The sequence below is a fragment of the Haematobia irritans genome, chromosome 4 (genome assembly GCF_050003625.1).
Source record: "Haematobia irritans isolate KBUSLIRL chromosome 4, ASM5000362v1, whole genome shotgun sequence".
In the NCBI taxonomy this organism is placed as follows: domain Eukaryota; kingdom Metazoa; phylum Arthropoda; class Insecta; order Diptera; family Muscidae; genus Haematobia; species Haematobia irritans.
In genome coordinates, this window is record NC_134400.1 from 5,044,528 (window position 1) to 5,062,006 (window position 17,479).

Below are 17,479 nucleotides of genomic sequence, written 5' to 3' on the forward strand. Positions count from 1 at the left end.
GACTAAGACCGTCTGTCTGTCTGGATATCTGTTGTAGTCAAGCTACCGCCTTCAATAATAAAGCTATATTGCTTAATTTTTGCACAAACTCTTTTTCTCTATATCGGTCCATGTTTTGGTATAGCCCCCATATAAACCGACCCCCCGATTTGGATCTTGAGCTTCTAGAAACCGTATTTTCGATCCGATTTGCCTGAAATTGGAATCCTAGAGGTGTTTTAGAACCATAAATAAATATGCCTAAAATGGTGCCTATCGGTCATATAGACCGATCTCCCAATTTTACTTATTGGCCTTCTAGAAACCGTATTTTCAAAACAATTTTCCTGAAATTGGAAATCTATAGGCATTTTAGGTCCAAAAATAGGTGTGTCGAAAATGAGGACTATCGGTCCATGTTTTGGTATAGCCCCCATATAGATCGACCCCCCGATTTGGGGTCTTGGCCTTCTAGAAACCTAATTTTTTCATCCGATTTGCCTGAAGTTCGAAATCTAGAGGTATTTTAGAACCAAATTGTGTCGAAAATGGGGTGTATCGGTCCATGTTTTGGTATAGTTTCCATATAGACAAATAGTTGTGTCGAAAATGGGGTGTATCGGTCCATGTTTTGGTATAGTCCCCATATAGACCGATCTCCTGATTTTACTTCTTGGGCTTCTAGAAACCGTATTTTCAATCCGATTTTCCTGGAATTAGAAATCTAAAGGTATGTTAGGACCTCAAACATGTGTGCCGAATATGGCTTGTATCGGAGTATGGTTTGCTATAGCCTCCATATAGCCCGATCTCCCGATTTTACTCCTTAAGCTTCCAAAAACCGTAGTTTTTATTCAATTTATTTGAAATCTAGAGGTTTTTGAGAATGATAAATAGGTGTTCCGGATAAATTGTGTATCGGTATAGATTTTGATATAACCCCTTATAAAAACGGTTCTCTTATTTAGGGTCTAAATTATCTAGGTTTTCCAGAACAGCAACTAGGTCCCAGCAAAAAAGCGACGCTAATAAAGTAGTGAAAATGTTCTTTTTGGATCCGGAAGTGGTGCAAAATTGACGCAGAAGGGATGAATTTAACATGGGCTTGTCATAGGAGGGATGTCAACCATTTCAATAGCCGTTGCACTGAATTTGCTTCACTTCTTAAGGTGTGATGCGAATCCAGCGTTTTGGATGTGAATTAAGATTTTTTTTGATATTTTGACAAATAAATAATTTTTAAAATAATTTTGTCCGGAACGTTCGACATCAAATATTTTCAAAAATTCTAAATTTTTCTAGAAAGGATAAAACATTTTTTTCGGCAAAATTTAAATAATTTGCACTATTTTATTAATTCTAAATCTGTTTTTAACCTATTTGAAACAATCAAATTTTAAATTTCCTATTAAAGATATGAAAAATGCGAGTTATAAAAAAATTGACTCAAATGAACTTCCTGTGCAGTTAAAATAAAGAACATCTTTGGGAGGACATTTTTGGAAGTGCTTTTAAAGTCATGCCGTTAGAAGAACTTCCAATTTTTTTTTGCTGGGGTGTGCTGAATTTTTTTGTATCGGCATAGCACCCATATAGACTGATTTCCTGATTTAACTCCTTGGACTTATATAAACCGTAGTTTTTATCCGATTTGCCTGAAATTGTAACGGATTTAGTTTTTATCGCTCCATTTGGTAAGGCCTCCATATAGACCGATATCACTTCTTCAGGGTATAGAAGGCGCACTTATCATGAACATTTCTTGAAAATGAAAGTAAAATTTCCAAATCTATAGATTTTAGATTTCAAATCAAGGCGTTATTTAATGATTTCTATATATTATCATTCTATCAAGTAATATATTATCACTAAAACGCTACGACGAAGCGTTTTAGTTGATAATATATCTATCAAGTAACCCGTAATATTTATTTCATGGTGGTGGGTATTTAAAATTCGACCTGGGCGAACTTACTGCTGTATATACTTGTTTAATAATCATGTAGACTTAAAAAAAGTTCATGTAAGCCCTAGTTGTAAACCTGATTTATTATTGTGAACCGATTTAAAAAAAAATCCCCAAATATATGGAAATTCCCCAACTCAAAAAATTCGTCCTAATGCTTAGTACTAAGTACGTTTCTGCAAAAAAACGAATATCTTCATCTATCTCCGTAAATAGGGTCTCAAACCTAACGATGTTAACTTATTTATGCGAAATAATATGTCTGCCAATTTTTTCGTGCGAAAAAACTAGAGTTGTATAAATATGTATTTAAAAATTCTCAAAACAAAGATTCCGCATTTATTCCGCGCTAAAGTTTTTTATATGGAGTATAACAGTTTTTCGTGCGAAAACGTGATCTTAGTACTAGGCCTAATTCACGAAAAAATATCACCAAATTTGGGGGAAAATCCCCAATACTGGCAACACTGCTACAGTATATACATTTATGAATATCTGATAATAAACGTTTTGAAATGAACATTAATAAACTTATTTTATTTGTGAGGAACATTGTTTATCGTTAAACTTCAACACATCTCTTAGGACATCTCTATGACACTATCTCAATAAATATGCGCTACAGCCAGTGCGATGTATGCGTTTTGCCAATCTCATACCACATCAGTTCTCTTCTCACATAAAAATGCCAATGCTCTCTTGCAGTTTGAAATCTTCATGCATGGCATCTGCGATGCACCCACAATTAAACGAATACACTGATGTATTTGTGTCTCATTTGTGCCTCATTTATTCATTCATATTCGGTTTTGTAATTGAGACTCTCTTCGAATATTCTCTTTGAATAACTCGCAGCCTCTGAGAACAGTAGCAAGCAGCATTGGTCAATCTTTTTAGCAGCATTTGTGTATGTATTACGAAGGCAGCAGCAGCATTGCCATTTAAGTTCCTTAGTATTTGTGTATCTTTCTACCCATTGCCGTTGTTAGGGCTTAGTGGTGTTGTGTTTTACTACGGTGTGGCGGCAGTTCTGTGTTGGTATGTTCGTTGGTGGTTGCGAACAGCGATTGTTGTTTAATTTACACATTCGAATCGTTGATGCTGAGGTTGGCGATTGTTGCTAATGTGCTACTACTACTACTGCTGCTGTTGGTAGAACGGACGTACGAATAAACGAACAATCATTCATTCTTGTGTTTTGTGAGATATCAAAGTGTGTCGTGACATACCGTGCCGTGACAGTGTTTTTCTTTGCTTGTCATTTCAATTCAATCAAACAAAGCCCCTCTGAATTGCGGGTTCATCCCATACTCCATTGTTCGGCAGTTTTCTTTTTAATCTTTTTAATATCTCAAAAGTGAAATTTTATGGAAGTATCAATTGTCATCTCGTGCTATAAGGTATACCATTAAAATTCGCTTAAAAATTAGATAAAGTGTTTGTGTTATGTGCAGTGCTGTGTTTGCATATTTTTGGTAAGCCTATATATAACGAACAAATCATCTACCAAAATTTAAATTTTATTTTATTAATATTGATAAATATGTGGAATTAATTGTTGGATTCTCAATTTATAAAAATAAATAAGAATGAACTAAAGTTGGGATGGAGCCGACAAATTGATACCCTATGGAATTGTTGATATTTGGCAGGTGAAAAAGAAAATTTTGTGTGAAATGTTAAGACTGGTAACATAATAGGGTTATTATTGGTATATGTACGACTGATGGTTCTTATTTGTGAGTAGTAAGAAAAACATTGTAGTGAATAGGAAGACGAACGATTGTATACAAATTGTTGGGAATACGGTTATAACTCTAGCAAGTATATACGGAAAGTTCGGTCAGGCCGAATCTTGTGTACCCCATGTACACCGTGACCACCGTGGTCGGTGCTGTATGGAGTTAGTTAGCAGCCAAAAATACTTCCAGTATAGATATCATTGTGAAACTTCGGCCACATCTTTATAATTATTTCAGAACTATATAATGATAAAATGGAATTGATTGATGACGTTTTGGTATATCCCTCTATATAGACCGATCTCCCGATTTTACTTCTTGGGCTTCTAGAAACTGTACTTTCTATCCGATTTGGCTGAAAATTGAAATCTAAAGCTATTTTAGGACCAAAAGTAGGTGTGCAGGAAATGGTGTGTATCGGTCCATGTTTTGGTTAGCCCCCATATAGACCGATCTCCCAATTTTACTTCTTGGGCTTCTAGAAACCATAGTTTCTATCCGATTTCCCTGAAATTGGAAATCTAGAGGTATTTTAGGACCACAAATAGGAATGCCGAAAATGGTGCCTATCCATGTATTAATATAGCCCCCATATAGACCGATATTCCGATTTTACTTGTTGCTCTTCTAGAAACGGTATTTTCTATCCGATTTGCCTTAAACTTCAAATACAGAGGTATTTTAGGACCACAAATAGGTGTGAAGAAAATGTTGGTTATCGGTTTATGTTTTGGTATAGCCCCCATATAGACCGATCTTCTGATTTTACCCCCTATGAGGATCAAGAGGTCAATTTCGAAATCGGTTTATATGGGGGCTATATATAATTATGGAACGATAGGGACAAATTTCTACATGGTTGTAAGAAGGCATGCACTAACATCACTGAATTATTGCAATAGTTAGTCATTATCTTCAAAAATGTTTGTGCTAGGTAATTTTGGCTATAATTTAATGCCAATATAGACTCAAATCAAAGTCCACTGTGTTAAGACAAGAAAATCTTTTGTATTTCGGGATTAGAGAACAAAAACAAATATTAATAATAGAAAATCGCTTTATTGTTTTTAAAAATATTCCCCATGTATAGATCACTTTTGAATGCATTTGAATCAATTGTCGAAGCACTGATTGAGGTATCTCGAAAAACATGCATTCTGTACACATCAACCGCTTCTTCAGGTATTGAAAAACGTTGACCTCTCATTTTACTTTTTACGTATGGGAAGAAAAAAAAGTTATTCGGTGTCAAGTCAGGACTATATGGCATATCACCCATGAACTCGATGTTTTGAGAGCTAAAGACTGCAGTTGTTTGAGTTTGATGAGTGAACCGTTTTCGGGACTTGGTTTTCTCGATGTTTTGGAAGACAGCTGACAAACAAATGGTTGTGTATCACTCAGAAATTACTAGTGATGATTCTAGTGATATGATTTCGACATGTCCAGTTCTTCCGAAAAATTCCTACGAACATTTGCTTGGATGTGCTTTGTGTGCGAGAAACATATGTTGGATTTGGCTGATATTGAAACAGCGTAACTCCACGATTCATTTACTCTCACAATCTCTTTGACCTGTTTCAAAGCACCGCGATCGTATTTTTGGAGAAGTTAATTCGATTAATCGACACGAGCCTTTTTATGAGCGATTGACATGTTGTGTGGGATCCAACGTGAACAAATCTTCTTCGCGGTTAAAAGTGCATGCAATATTGAATGTATGCTGGTCCCACTGATGCCTAAGGTTGCCTCAATCTCACAAAAGATCAAATGGCAATCTTGTAATATCGGTACACAGCATCGATGGTTTCCGGAACAGCAAGTAATTTGGTAGGATCTTCACGAAATCCTTCTTAGAGTGAACTACGACTTCGGTTGAATTCATCGATATAATCGATAAACACTAGTCCTTTATTGCCAAAAATTGAACTAAGGTCATCTGTTGTTAAGTTAATCCACATCGAAAGATGGTAAAAATAATCGCACGAAAATATTCACGATTTATTTTCAATTTTTGGGCGAGATTACTTTTTACAGTTGCTGAAAACAACACAAATAGCTCACGTAGGTCAAAACATTTTGAGTACATCATTAAACGTATAAAACATTTTATTCAACTGAAGAAATACAAACGTTTTTTTTTTGTCCATACCAACGGTTGCCACTCGAGTCAAAAATAATCTACCTAAATTTGGAGAAATTATTTTGTCAAAATTTTATTTCTATAAAAAATTTTGTCGATATTTATCAAAATTTTTATTTGTACAGAAAATTTTGTCAAAACTATAGAAAATTTTGTCAAAATTTTATTTCTATAGAAAATTTTGTCAAAGTTTTATTTCTATAGAACATATTGTCAAAATTTTATTTCTATAGAAAATGTTATGTAAATTCTGTTTCTGTAGAAATTTTTATCAAATTTTTTTTGTATAGAAGATTTTATCAAAATTTTACTTCTGTAGAAAATTTTATTTCTATAGAACATTTTGTAAAAATTTTATTCCTGTTGCAAATTTTGTCAAAATTTTATTTCTGTAGAACATTTTATTTCAGTAGAAAATTTTCTAAAAAATTTTATTTCTGTAGAATATTTTGTCAAAATTTTATTTCTATAGAAAATTTAGTTAAAATTTTATTTCTGTTTAAAATTTTTTCAAAATTTTATTTCAGTAGAAAATTCTCTACAAAATTTTATGTCTGTAGAATATTTTGTCAAAATTTTATTTCTATAGAAAATTTTGTTAAAATTTTATTTCTGTTTAAAATTTTGTCAAAATTTTATTTCTGTAGAAAATTTTACCAAAACTTTATTTCTGTAGAAAATTTTGTCAAAATTTTATTTCTATAGAAAATTTTGTCAAAATTTTATTTCTATAGAAAATATTGTCAAAATTTTATTTCTATAGAAAATTTTGTCAAAATTTATTTCTATAGAAAATATTGTCATAATTTTATTTCTATAGAAAATTTTGTCAAAATTTTATTTCTATAGAAAATGTTATGTAAATTCCTTTTTCTGTAGAAATTTTTATCAAAATTATTTTCTATAGAAAATTTTATCAAAATTTTATTTCTGTAGAAAATTTTATTTCTATAGAACATTTTGTCAAAATTTTATTCCTGTAGAAAATTTTGTCAAAATTTTATTTCTGTAGAACATTTTATTACAGTAGAAAATTTTCTACAAAATTTTATTTCTGTAGAAAATTTTGTCAAAATTTTATTACTATAGAAAATTTTGTTAAAATTTTATTGCTGTGGAATATTTTTTCAAAATTTTATTTCTGTGGAATATTTTGTCAAAATTCTATAGAAAATTGTTTCAAAATTTTATTTCTATAGAAAACATTGTCAAAATTTTATTTCTGTAGAAAATTTTGTCAAAATGTTATTTTTGTAGAGAGTTTTGTCAAAATTTTATTTCTGTAGAAAATTTTACCAAAACTTTATTTCTGTAGAAAATTTTGTCAATATTTTATTTCTATAGAAAATTTTGTCAAAATTTTGTTGCTGTGGAATATTTTTTCACAATTTTATTTCTGTGGAATATTTTGTCAAAATTCTATAGAAAATTGTGTTAAATTTTTATTTCTATAGAAAATATTGTCAAAATTTTATTTCTGTAAAAATTAAAATTTTGTCAAAATGTTATTTTTGTAGAGACTTTTGTCAAAATTTTATTTCTGTAGAAAATTTTACCAAAATTTTATTTCTGTAGAAAATTTTGCCAAAATTTTATTTTTTGTAGAGACTTTTATCAAAATTTTATTTCTGTAGAAAATGTTGTCAAAATTTTATTTCTATAGAAAATTTTATCAAAATTTGTTTCTATAGAAAATTTTGTTAAAATTTTATTTCTTAAAAAATTTTGTCAAAATGTTGTATAGAAATAAAATTATTTACAGAAATAAAATATTGTCAAAATTTTATTTCTGTAGAAAATTTTGTCAAAATTTTATTTTATTTTTTTCCTGTAGAAAATTTTGTCAAAATTTTATTTCAGTAGAAAAATTTGTAAAAGTTTTATTTCTGTAGAAAATTTTGTCAAATTTTTAGTTTTGTAGAGACTTTTGTCAAAATTTTATTCCTGTAGAAAATTTTGTCAAAATTTATTTCTGTAGAAAAATTTGTCAAAGTTTTATTTCTATAGAAAATTTTATTTCGGTAGAAATTTTTCTACAAAATTTTATTTTTGTAGAAAATTTTCTACAAAATTTTATTTCTGTAGAAAATTTTGTCAAAATTTTATTTCTCTAGAAAATTTTGTCACAATTTTATTTCTATAGAAAATTTTGCTAACATTTTATTTCTATAGAAAATTGTGTTAAAATTTTATTTCTGTAGAAAATTTTGTCAAATTTTTATTTCGTTAGAAAATTTTGTCAAAATTTTATTTCTGTAGAAAATTTTACCAAAATTTTATTTCTATATAAAATTTTGTCAAAATGTTATTTCTATAGAAAATTTTGTCAAAGTTTTATTTCTACAGGAAATATTGTCAAAATTTTATTTCTGTAGAAAATTTTGTTAAAATGTTATTTTTGTAGAGACTTTTGTGAAAATTTTATTTCTGTAGAGAACTTTACCAAAATTTTATTTCTGTAGAAAATTTTGTGAACATTTTATTTGTGTAGAAAATTTTATGTAAATTCTTTTTCTGTAGAAAATTTCGTCAAAATTGTTTTCTATAGAAAATTTTATTTCTTTAGAAAATTTGGTCAAAATTTAATTTCTGTAGAAAATTTTACCAAAATTTTATTTCTATGAAAAATTTTGTCAACATTTTGTTGCAGTGGAATATTTTGTCCAAATTTTATTTCTGTAAAAAATTTTCTGAAAATTTTATTTCTGTAGAAAATTTTGTCAAAATATTATTTCTGTAGAAAATTTTGTCAAAATTATAGTTCTGTAGAAAATTTTGTCAAAATTTGATTTTTGTGTTGTTTGTAATATATAATAATAATAATAATAAACATTTAAAATAAATTAGCCTTAGAAGTTAATTTTCACAGAATGTTTGTGGATTAGTGTAGGGTATCATAGAGTCTATCCCACCTGTCTTTAGCTATTTCTTATTTAGTAATAATTTTATATTCCTACTATACATTTTGCATTTTATATACTAAACAATATCAGGGTAATTGTATGTCAATTTATTTGATGTAACTTTGCCCTTTATTATAACGAAGAGGTTAAACAAAAACAAATTGCTAATGAAAACCCTTACCACAGTTAACAGCATCCCACCACAATGAAAAATTAAGCAAATGTCAATTTTTGTTTGTATACCTGCAGATAAAATACCAAAGTACGGAAACGGACATGCGCCATATTGAAGGTAACTAACCAAAAAATATTGGTATTGGTAGTGGTAAAGTTGGTATGCGTTAGCAGTCGCCATAGCAGCAGCAGCATCAGCGTCAGTAACTATAATAACAGAGTTTACAGTTAGCAGAATTAACTTGGCAAATAACAAACGTTAAGAGAGAGTGAACGTGAGAGAGAGAGCCCCTTCAAAGAGAAAAACTACAGCATTGCTGTATGCTGTGGAGTAATAAGAGCCTCAACCCAAATACAAACACGTTATAAGAGAACACCTATTTTGGGCCAAATTTGTGGGCATATTTACCAAACGCCTGATTTGTCTGTAAACTAGAAAGAGAAATCGTGGCTGCCACAACGAAAGAGGTGGCGTTTACACGCCACCAAATTGAAAAGAGACGTTTAATAGAATTGGTTAAACTAAATCCCATATTGTGGGATTGTCGTTTGCCCCACTACAAAAGATCGGATAAGAAGAAGGCCTTGAAATGGAATGAACTAGGCCGTATATTCAGTGTGAATGGGGAACGTGTACAGAGGACATTCACATCGTTGAGGGAAATATTTCGGCGAGAGTTGAATCATGAGAAAATGTTGGGCAGCCGTTTTAAATCCAAATGGGAGTATTATGATGAAATGGCTTTTTTGAAAGAGGTTATACGGGAAAGAAAGTAAGTAAATGAGTTTATTTCTGTTTTGTGAAATATAATTGAGATTTTTGTTAATTTCATTTTTTATAGGTCCCGTGAAAGAGCCAAATCTAATGATGGTCTAACGACCAGTAACATAAACAATAACACCACCAATTCTACAGTAGGAATTGATGAATATCAATATTTTGCCCCCAATGATCCGAATAATCCGCAAAATCAAATTCCAGTCTCTTTACCCCAACTAACAGCCAATCCATCTACACCATTGGCGAATATAGCATCACAAAATCTCCCTCCTCAAAATGGCTCCACCACACCTCAAATACCAAATAATCCTCCTAATACGCCAGTATCTACCATATCCGGCCATCAAATTCCCACAGATGTTATACTTAATTTAAATCCCAGTACTTTGGCAGCCCTACAAAAACTGAATGCCAATAACAATCATAGCAATTTGCAACCACCTCCAAGGCCCATATCAAGGGCCCGATCGTTGACTATACGTTCGGGTTCATCATCACCTTCAATTTACATTAAAGATGAACCGGACTCATTGGACGATACCATTTCCCTGGGTACCACCTCAAATGGTAAAATTCACAAAGACTATCAACGCTCTTTGGCCAAGGGTAAAAGTCAGGGCCCAAAGCTTATGGCCGAATCGAAAAATCTCAATAATTCCACACAGAATCTAGTCATTGATGAACGAGATTGCAGCGATATAGATGATGATCCCGATGTCGATATGATGGATGATGATCGTTTATCTATATCAACGTCTCTAGTATCCTTGCAAAAGGATCCCATAGGTCATAGTAAAAATTCACAAAATCACCCAACTCAGCTACAGCAACAGCAATTGCTAAAGCCTACAGCCCATGAGATTTTATACACGAAATTTGGAGAGTTTTTAGCTGCTAGACTGAATACCCTAAGTGATACAGTGGCCAATGAATTGATGAACAAGATCCTTATGCTGATAGCAGAGAAGTAGACTGATTAGGAAAAAAGCAGCCCACATTTTATGGATAATAAATTTACATGTAAATCGTTTAGTATTATTATTTTTATGAAATTCTATTCCCTTTTTGGAAACTCAAAGAGTTTTGGTATTAGATGAAAATTAAGATATATTGTTTGTTAATTTGGAAATATTATAAATTTCTGAAATTTAGTGATAAAGATTTTTCCAAACATAAACAAAAACAAGAAAAACAAAAATTCTAAGTGGAAATTAAATATCGTTTTTTTTTGTGATTTCCGTAAGTATACTAACTTTGTTATTCTATTTGTAACTCATAAATGCTATATTGTCCGGTGGCGCCAGTGCCTTTATACCATAGAATGAAACCGCGGTGGCTTGACGGCTAATCCGATACAAAATTTAACTAAAATTGAGCCAACGAAATTATTGTTCATTGCTATAACGAACATTTTTTATCACGACAATGAAAATGTTCCGTAACGAAATTTTTCGTTATTGTAACGGATTTTCTGTTAATCAATGACAAGTTTCGTAATATTAACGAATATTTTCATTGTATTAATGGAAGTGTTTTATTATATCAATAAAAAAATTCGTTGGTTAAATGCTAATGAATGTTTCTTTATGTGTTTAATTAAAAAATTGTTATATTAATAAAAAGTTTCATTGTATTTATGAAAACGATTCGTTTGGCTCATTTTTACTGACAAATTTCGTTAGGTTTAGGAAACTTTTCCTCACACAAAAAAAATTCATTAATATTGAGCAAACGAGAAATGTTCATTGAGCTAACGAAAAAGGTTCATTAATACAATGAAAATATTCGTTAATAGTATGAAACGTTTCGTTGATCAAAAAAATCTACAAAAAAATCGTTATAATAATGAAAAAATTATATCAACGTATTTGTTTCATTGGCTCAATTTTAATGACACATTTTGTTAATATAACGGCGTCTTTTCTACCAGTGCTATTAGTGTATAAACTGATTTTCATAATTTGATTCTACAGTGATGAAAACCAGAGGACCAGTTTATCTTCTTACACCGATTGTTGGTTTTCGTGAAAATCCCATTTTCGGTGACCAGTGTTTTCAAGGTCCCAACAACCGGCTTTCGGTTTTTATATTTTCATTGTAAAAGTACCAAGTTAATACCATATTTAGGCAAATACATCAGGGTATATTAATAAACTGCAATGAAAACACCTCTAAATAGATTTGAAATAAAAACAAGTATATACGGCCGTAAGTTCGGCCAGGCCGAATCTTATGTACCCTCCACCATGGATTGCGTAGAAACTTCTACGAAAGACTGTCATCCACAATCGAATTACTTGGGTTGTGGGTATCTTAAATCGTTTTCTAAATTGTGAGTTAGTCCATACGTGGTATATATTAGACAAAAAAGGTATGTGTAGGTAAGTCTACAAATAATTACGAATCGATATGGACTTTTGCACGGTACGTAGGGAGCCAGAATTAAAGTATGGGGGTCGCTTATATGGGGGCTATATACAAATATGAACTTGATATGGACCAATTTTTGTGTGATTGGGGATCGATTTATCTGAGGGCTATATATAACTATAGACCGATAGGGACCTTGTTAGGCATGGTTGTTAATGGCCCTATACTAGCACAATGTACCAAATTTCAACTGACTCGGATGAAATTTGCTCCTCCAAGAGGCTCCAAAACCAAATCTCGGGATCGGTTTATATGGGGGCTATGTATGATTATGGACTGATATGGACCCCTTTTTGGCATGGTTGTTAAATATCATATACTACCAAATCATGTACCAAATTTCAACCAGATCGGATGAATTTTGCTTCTCCAAAAGGCACCGGAGGTCAAATCTGGGGATCGGTTTATATGGGAGCTATATATAATTATGGACTGAAATGAACCAATTCATGCATGGTTGTTGGATACCATATACTAACATCACGTAACAAATTTCAACCGAATGGGAAGAATTTTGCTCTTCCAAGGGGCTCCGGAGGTCAAATCTGGGGATCGTTTTATATGGGGCCTATATATAATTATGGACCAATATCGACCATTTTTTGCATGGGAGTTTGAGGCCATATATTAACACCACGTACCAAATTTCAACTGAATCAGATGAATTTTGGTCTTCCAAAAGGCTCCGGAGGTCAAATCTGGTGGTCGGTTTATATGGGGGCTATATATAATTATGGACCGATGTGGACCAATTTTTGCATGGTCATTAGAGAGCATATACTAACATCATGTACCAAATTTCAGCCGGATCGGATAAAATTTGCTTCTCTTAGAGGCTCTGCAAGCCAAATCGGGGGATCGGTTTATATGGGGGCTATATATAATTATGGACCGATGTGGACCAATTTTTGCATGGTTGTTAAAGACCATATACTAACACCATGTACCAAATTTCAGCCGGATCGGAGAAATTTTGCTTCTCTTAGAGGCTCCGGAGGTCAAATCTGGTGATCGGTTTATAAGGGGCTATATATAATTATGGACCGATGTGGACCAATTTTTCCATGGCCATTAGAGACCATATACTAACATCATGTACCAAATTTCAGCCGGATCGGATGAAATTTGTTTCTCTTAGAGGCTCTGCAATCCAAATCGGGGGATCGGTTTATATGGGGGCTATATATAATTATGGACCGATATGGACCAATTTTTGCATGGTTGTTAGAGACCATATACTAACACCATGTATCAAATTTCATCCGGATCGGATGAAATTTGCTTCTCTTAGAGGCTTCGCAAGCCAAATCGGGGGATCGGTTTATATGGGGGCTACATATAATTATGAACCGATGTGGACCAATTTTTGCATGATTGTTAGAGACCATATACTAACACCATGTACCAAATTTCAGCCGGATCGGATGAAATTTGCTTCTCTTAGAGGCCCATTTGCAATACCATCCGACCTACATCAATAAAAACTACTTGTGCCAAGTTTCAAGTCGATAGCTTGTTTCGTTCGGAAGTTAGCGTGATTTCAACAGACGGACGGACGGACGGACATGCTCAGATCGACTCAGAATTTCACCACGACCCAGAATATATATACTTTATGGGGTCTTAGGGCAATATTTCGATGTGTTACAAACGGAATGACAAAGTTAATATACCCCCCTCCTATGGTGGAGGGTATAAAAAATGTGTCCAACTTTTAATAAATTATCGAATTATTTTTGTCGTTGTGTTTTATGACAATAAAATAAGATTTTTCCTTCAAAATTGTGCGTTTTTATGCAAACCGATTATGCCGGTTATTTGTTTCAAAAAATACTGTCCACCGGTTTTGTGCGGGTTTTTAAAACCAAGAAAACCAGACTTTCAAAAATCCCGGTTTTTTATCACTTTATTTGTTCATATGTGTTTTGTTTTCCAGATAACACCAATCCGAGTACTTTTCTGCTTGGTGGACGTTTCTCAACAGTAGAGGGCCGAAATATTTCATATTGGTCTCGTTTTCATTGCTTAAACATAAGATATTCCCTTGGAATATCCCTTGGGACAGCTGGAACTTCTCTCAAGTCATGTTATAGTCTAATATGAGCAAGGTGTCAGCTGGTGCGAGCTACCCTAATTGTCATGTTCTTCAACCTTCGTTATTTTACAAATTGAAAAATAATTTTTATTTTTTCGGTTACTATATTCCGATCCATTATTTTTGAAAAATTTGTACAATTTGAACCAAAAAAGTACTCTCTCTCTCTTTGATACAATTTACAATTTTTCTTTTTCATCCCTCTTCCGACCATTGTGCTTAATCTGCGAATATTTCGTTTCGTAATAGTCAAGGACACCTATAATGGCGGGTACAAATTGGAGACCAAATATCGACTGCTACTTGTACTGCATCGGTTGTATGCGCTCTGGACAAGGCGAAAACCAGAAAACAGGACGTTAATGTCTTGCACTACCTGGGATGTATAAATTTTTAAACGGCGTTATGGAACCAATTCGACTGAGCAAAAAGTGGTATTGCACAAAAATACTGGATTCGTCTCAATTAAATGGGCCTACGAACTGCTGCTCTACCCACAGTATCCTTCGAATTTTGTAGATAACTAAAAGGTGAAAACCTATTACCAATCCTTTGATCATAAAACCATCAAAATCCTCAAGTAAAGAAATCATTTCCATGTAATGAATATTCCACTCATCCCTTTATCACATAAAAATGGACCTCTTTTAAACTCTAATGTCATATTAAGTAAGCGATGAGAAGGACACCATTCGCATACAAGTATGCTTGAAGACTTCACACATTCCCAAATAACTCTCCTATAGGATGTCTGTAGCCATGTTACGAATGTAAATAGGCTAGCATTAGGAATCCGATCACGTTCACCTTTAAAGATATGGTGATGGTGGTGGTGACAAATAAAATAAAAAGCACATCAAGATAGGACACTGAAGACAGTATTACGGACGATTATGAATAAATGAAATGGAACTGAAAAGGCCATAAGACTAGAAAGGCAATTCCCTTAAGGATTCCCGTGCTATTGATAATGATGAATATGCTTGGCTGAAATCAAACATTCATGTTTGCCTTTGTCATTCCACATTTCGGTTTGTGTGTGTGTGTGTGGATGAAATCAACCATAGATGAATATGTGATACAGTGGCGGTGGTGACACATGTCCCATAGGTTCACTGAGATTTTGAAATTTTATCACATAGACTTTGGCTCCAACTCAAAATTTGACAAGCCTAGGTAGGTGTCCCTTGAGGCCATATAGAAAACTTGTTGCCTCTTCTCATCCACCAGCATTCTGGCTCACATTGAAAAATCCCAGAAAGGAACTCATTAAATATCACACAAAAGCATCGAAGAGCGGAAGATTACCATTGGAGCTATGAAGGTTGTATGCATTGAGGGCTTTTGCATCAGCATCTCTTCATCATCATTAGTGAAGTTACTGCTGTTACATCCGCTTGAAAGGAAGGGAGTGAATGTACCCATGACCATTTGCATGTAATAGCACTGCAAAAACTTTCATTGGGAAAATATGTGTAAATGATATCCTCAGGAATTATTTGCTATCATCCAACGGTTCTATGACCTTTTGCTTTGGTCTTAACGTAATAAAAAATAAAATCAAAACTTTTGAAAGAGAATAGAGACGTGTCAAAATATGCGAATTGTATGACCAATCTTTTATAGGTCACAGTGGAAAAAATCGGGATGAGGCTAACGATTTCAATTTTATTTCTTAAGAAAATTTTGTCACAATTTTATGGCTATAGAAAATTTTGTCAACATTTTGTGGCTATAGAAAATTTTGTCGAAATTTAATTTCTATAGAAAAATTTCTGAAAATTTTATTTCTCTAGAATATTTTCTGCAAAATTAGTTTGCTATAGAAAATTTTAGTTCTATAGAAAATTTTTTGAAAATTTTATTTCTATAAAAACTTTTATTTCTATGGAAAATTTTCTGAAAAATTTATTTCTAAAGAAAATTTTGTCTAGATTTTATTTCCATAAAAAAAATTTTATTTGTATAGAAAATTTTGTCAAAATTTTATTTCTATAGAAAATTTTGTCAAAATTTTATTTCTATAGAAAATTTTGTCAAAATTTTATTTCTATAGAAAATTTTATCAAAATTGTATTTTCAAAATTTTATGGCTATAGAAAATTTTCTCAAAATTTTATTTCTATAGAAAATTTTGTCAAAATTTTATTTCTATAGAAAATTTTGTCAAAATTGTTTTTCTACAAAAAGTTTTCTGAAAATTTTATTTCTCTAGAATATTTTCTGCAAAATTTATTTCTACAGAAAATTTTCTGAAAATTTTTTTCTATAGAAACTTTTATTTCTATGGAAAATTTTCTTAAAAATGTATTTCTAAAGAAAATTTTGTCTAGATTATATTTCCATAAAAAAATTTTATTTCCATAGAAAATTGTGTCAAAATTTTATTTCTACAGAAAATTTTGTCAAAATTTTATTTCTATAGAACATTTTGTCTAAACTTTATGGCTATAGAAAATTTTATCAAAATTTTATTTCTATAGAAAATTTTATCAAAATTTTATTTCTATAGAAAATTTTGTCAAAATTTTTTTTCTACAGAAAGTTTTCTGAAAACTTTATTTCTCTAGAATATTTTCTGCAAAATTTATTTCTACAGAAAATTTTCTGAAAATTTTATTTCTATAGAAACTTTTATTTCTATGGAAAATTTTCTTAAAAATGTATTTCTAAAAAAAATTTTGTTTAGATTATATTTCCATAAAAAAATTTTATTTCCATAGAAAATTGTGTCAAAATTTTATTTCTATAGGAAATTTTGTCAAAATTTTATTTTCAAAATTTTATGGCTATTGAAAATTTTGTCAAAATTTTATTTCTACAGAAAATTTTGTCAAAATTTTATTTTATAGGCAATTTTTTCAAAAATTTTATTTCTATAGAAAATTTTGTCAAAATTTTATTTCTATAGAAAATTTATTTCTTCTGAAAATTTTATTTTTGTAGGATATGTTATTTTCTGAAAAAAAATTTTTTCAATAGAAAATTTTCTGAAAATTTTAGTTCTATAGAAAATTTTTTGAAAATTTTATTTCTATAGAAACTTTTATTTCTATGAAAAATTTTCTGAAAATTTTATTTTTAAAGAAATTTTGGTCTAGATTTTATTTCCATAGAAAACAATTTTATTTGTATAGAAAATTTTCTACGGAAATAAAATTTTCAGTAATTTTTTTCGGTAGAAAATTTTCTGAAAATTGTATTTCTATACAAAATTTTGTCAAAATTTTATTTTATAGGCAATTTTTTCAAAAATTTTATGGCTA

At 31.2% G+C, this 17,479-nt stretch overlaps 1 protein-coding gene across 1 annotated transcript; it reads left to right on the plus strand.

Annotated features, from left to right (window-relative positions):
- Window positions 1-5,128: 5,128 nt before the first annotated feature.
- Window positions 5,129-10,904, plus strand: LOC142235273 (uncharacterized). Its single transcript, XM_075306525.1, has 5 exons — window positions 5,129-5,223; window positions 5,389-5,509; window positions 8,920-9,025; window positions 9,326-9,680; window positions 9,750-10,904. Exons 1-5 carry the CDS (start codon window positions 5,129-5,131, stop codon window positions 10,657-10,659), a joined length of 1,587 nt encoding a protein of 528 aa, XP_075162640.1. The 3' UTR covers window positions 10,660-10,904.
- Window positions 10,905-17,479: the final 6,575 nt, after the last annotated feature.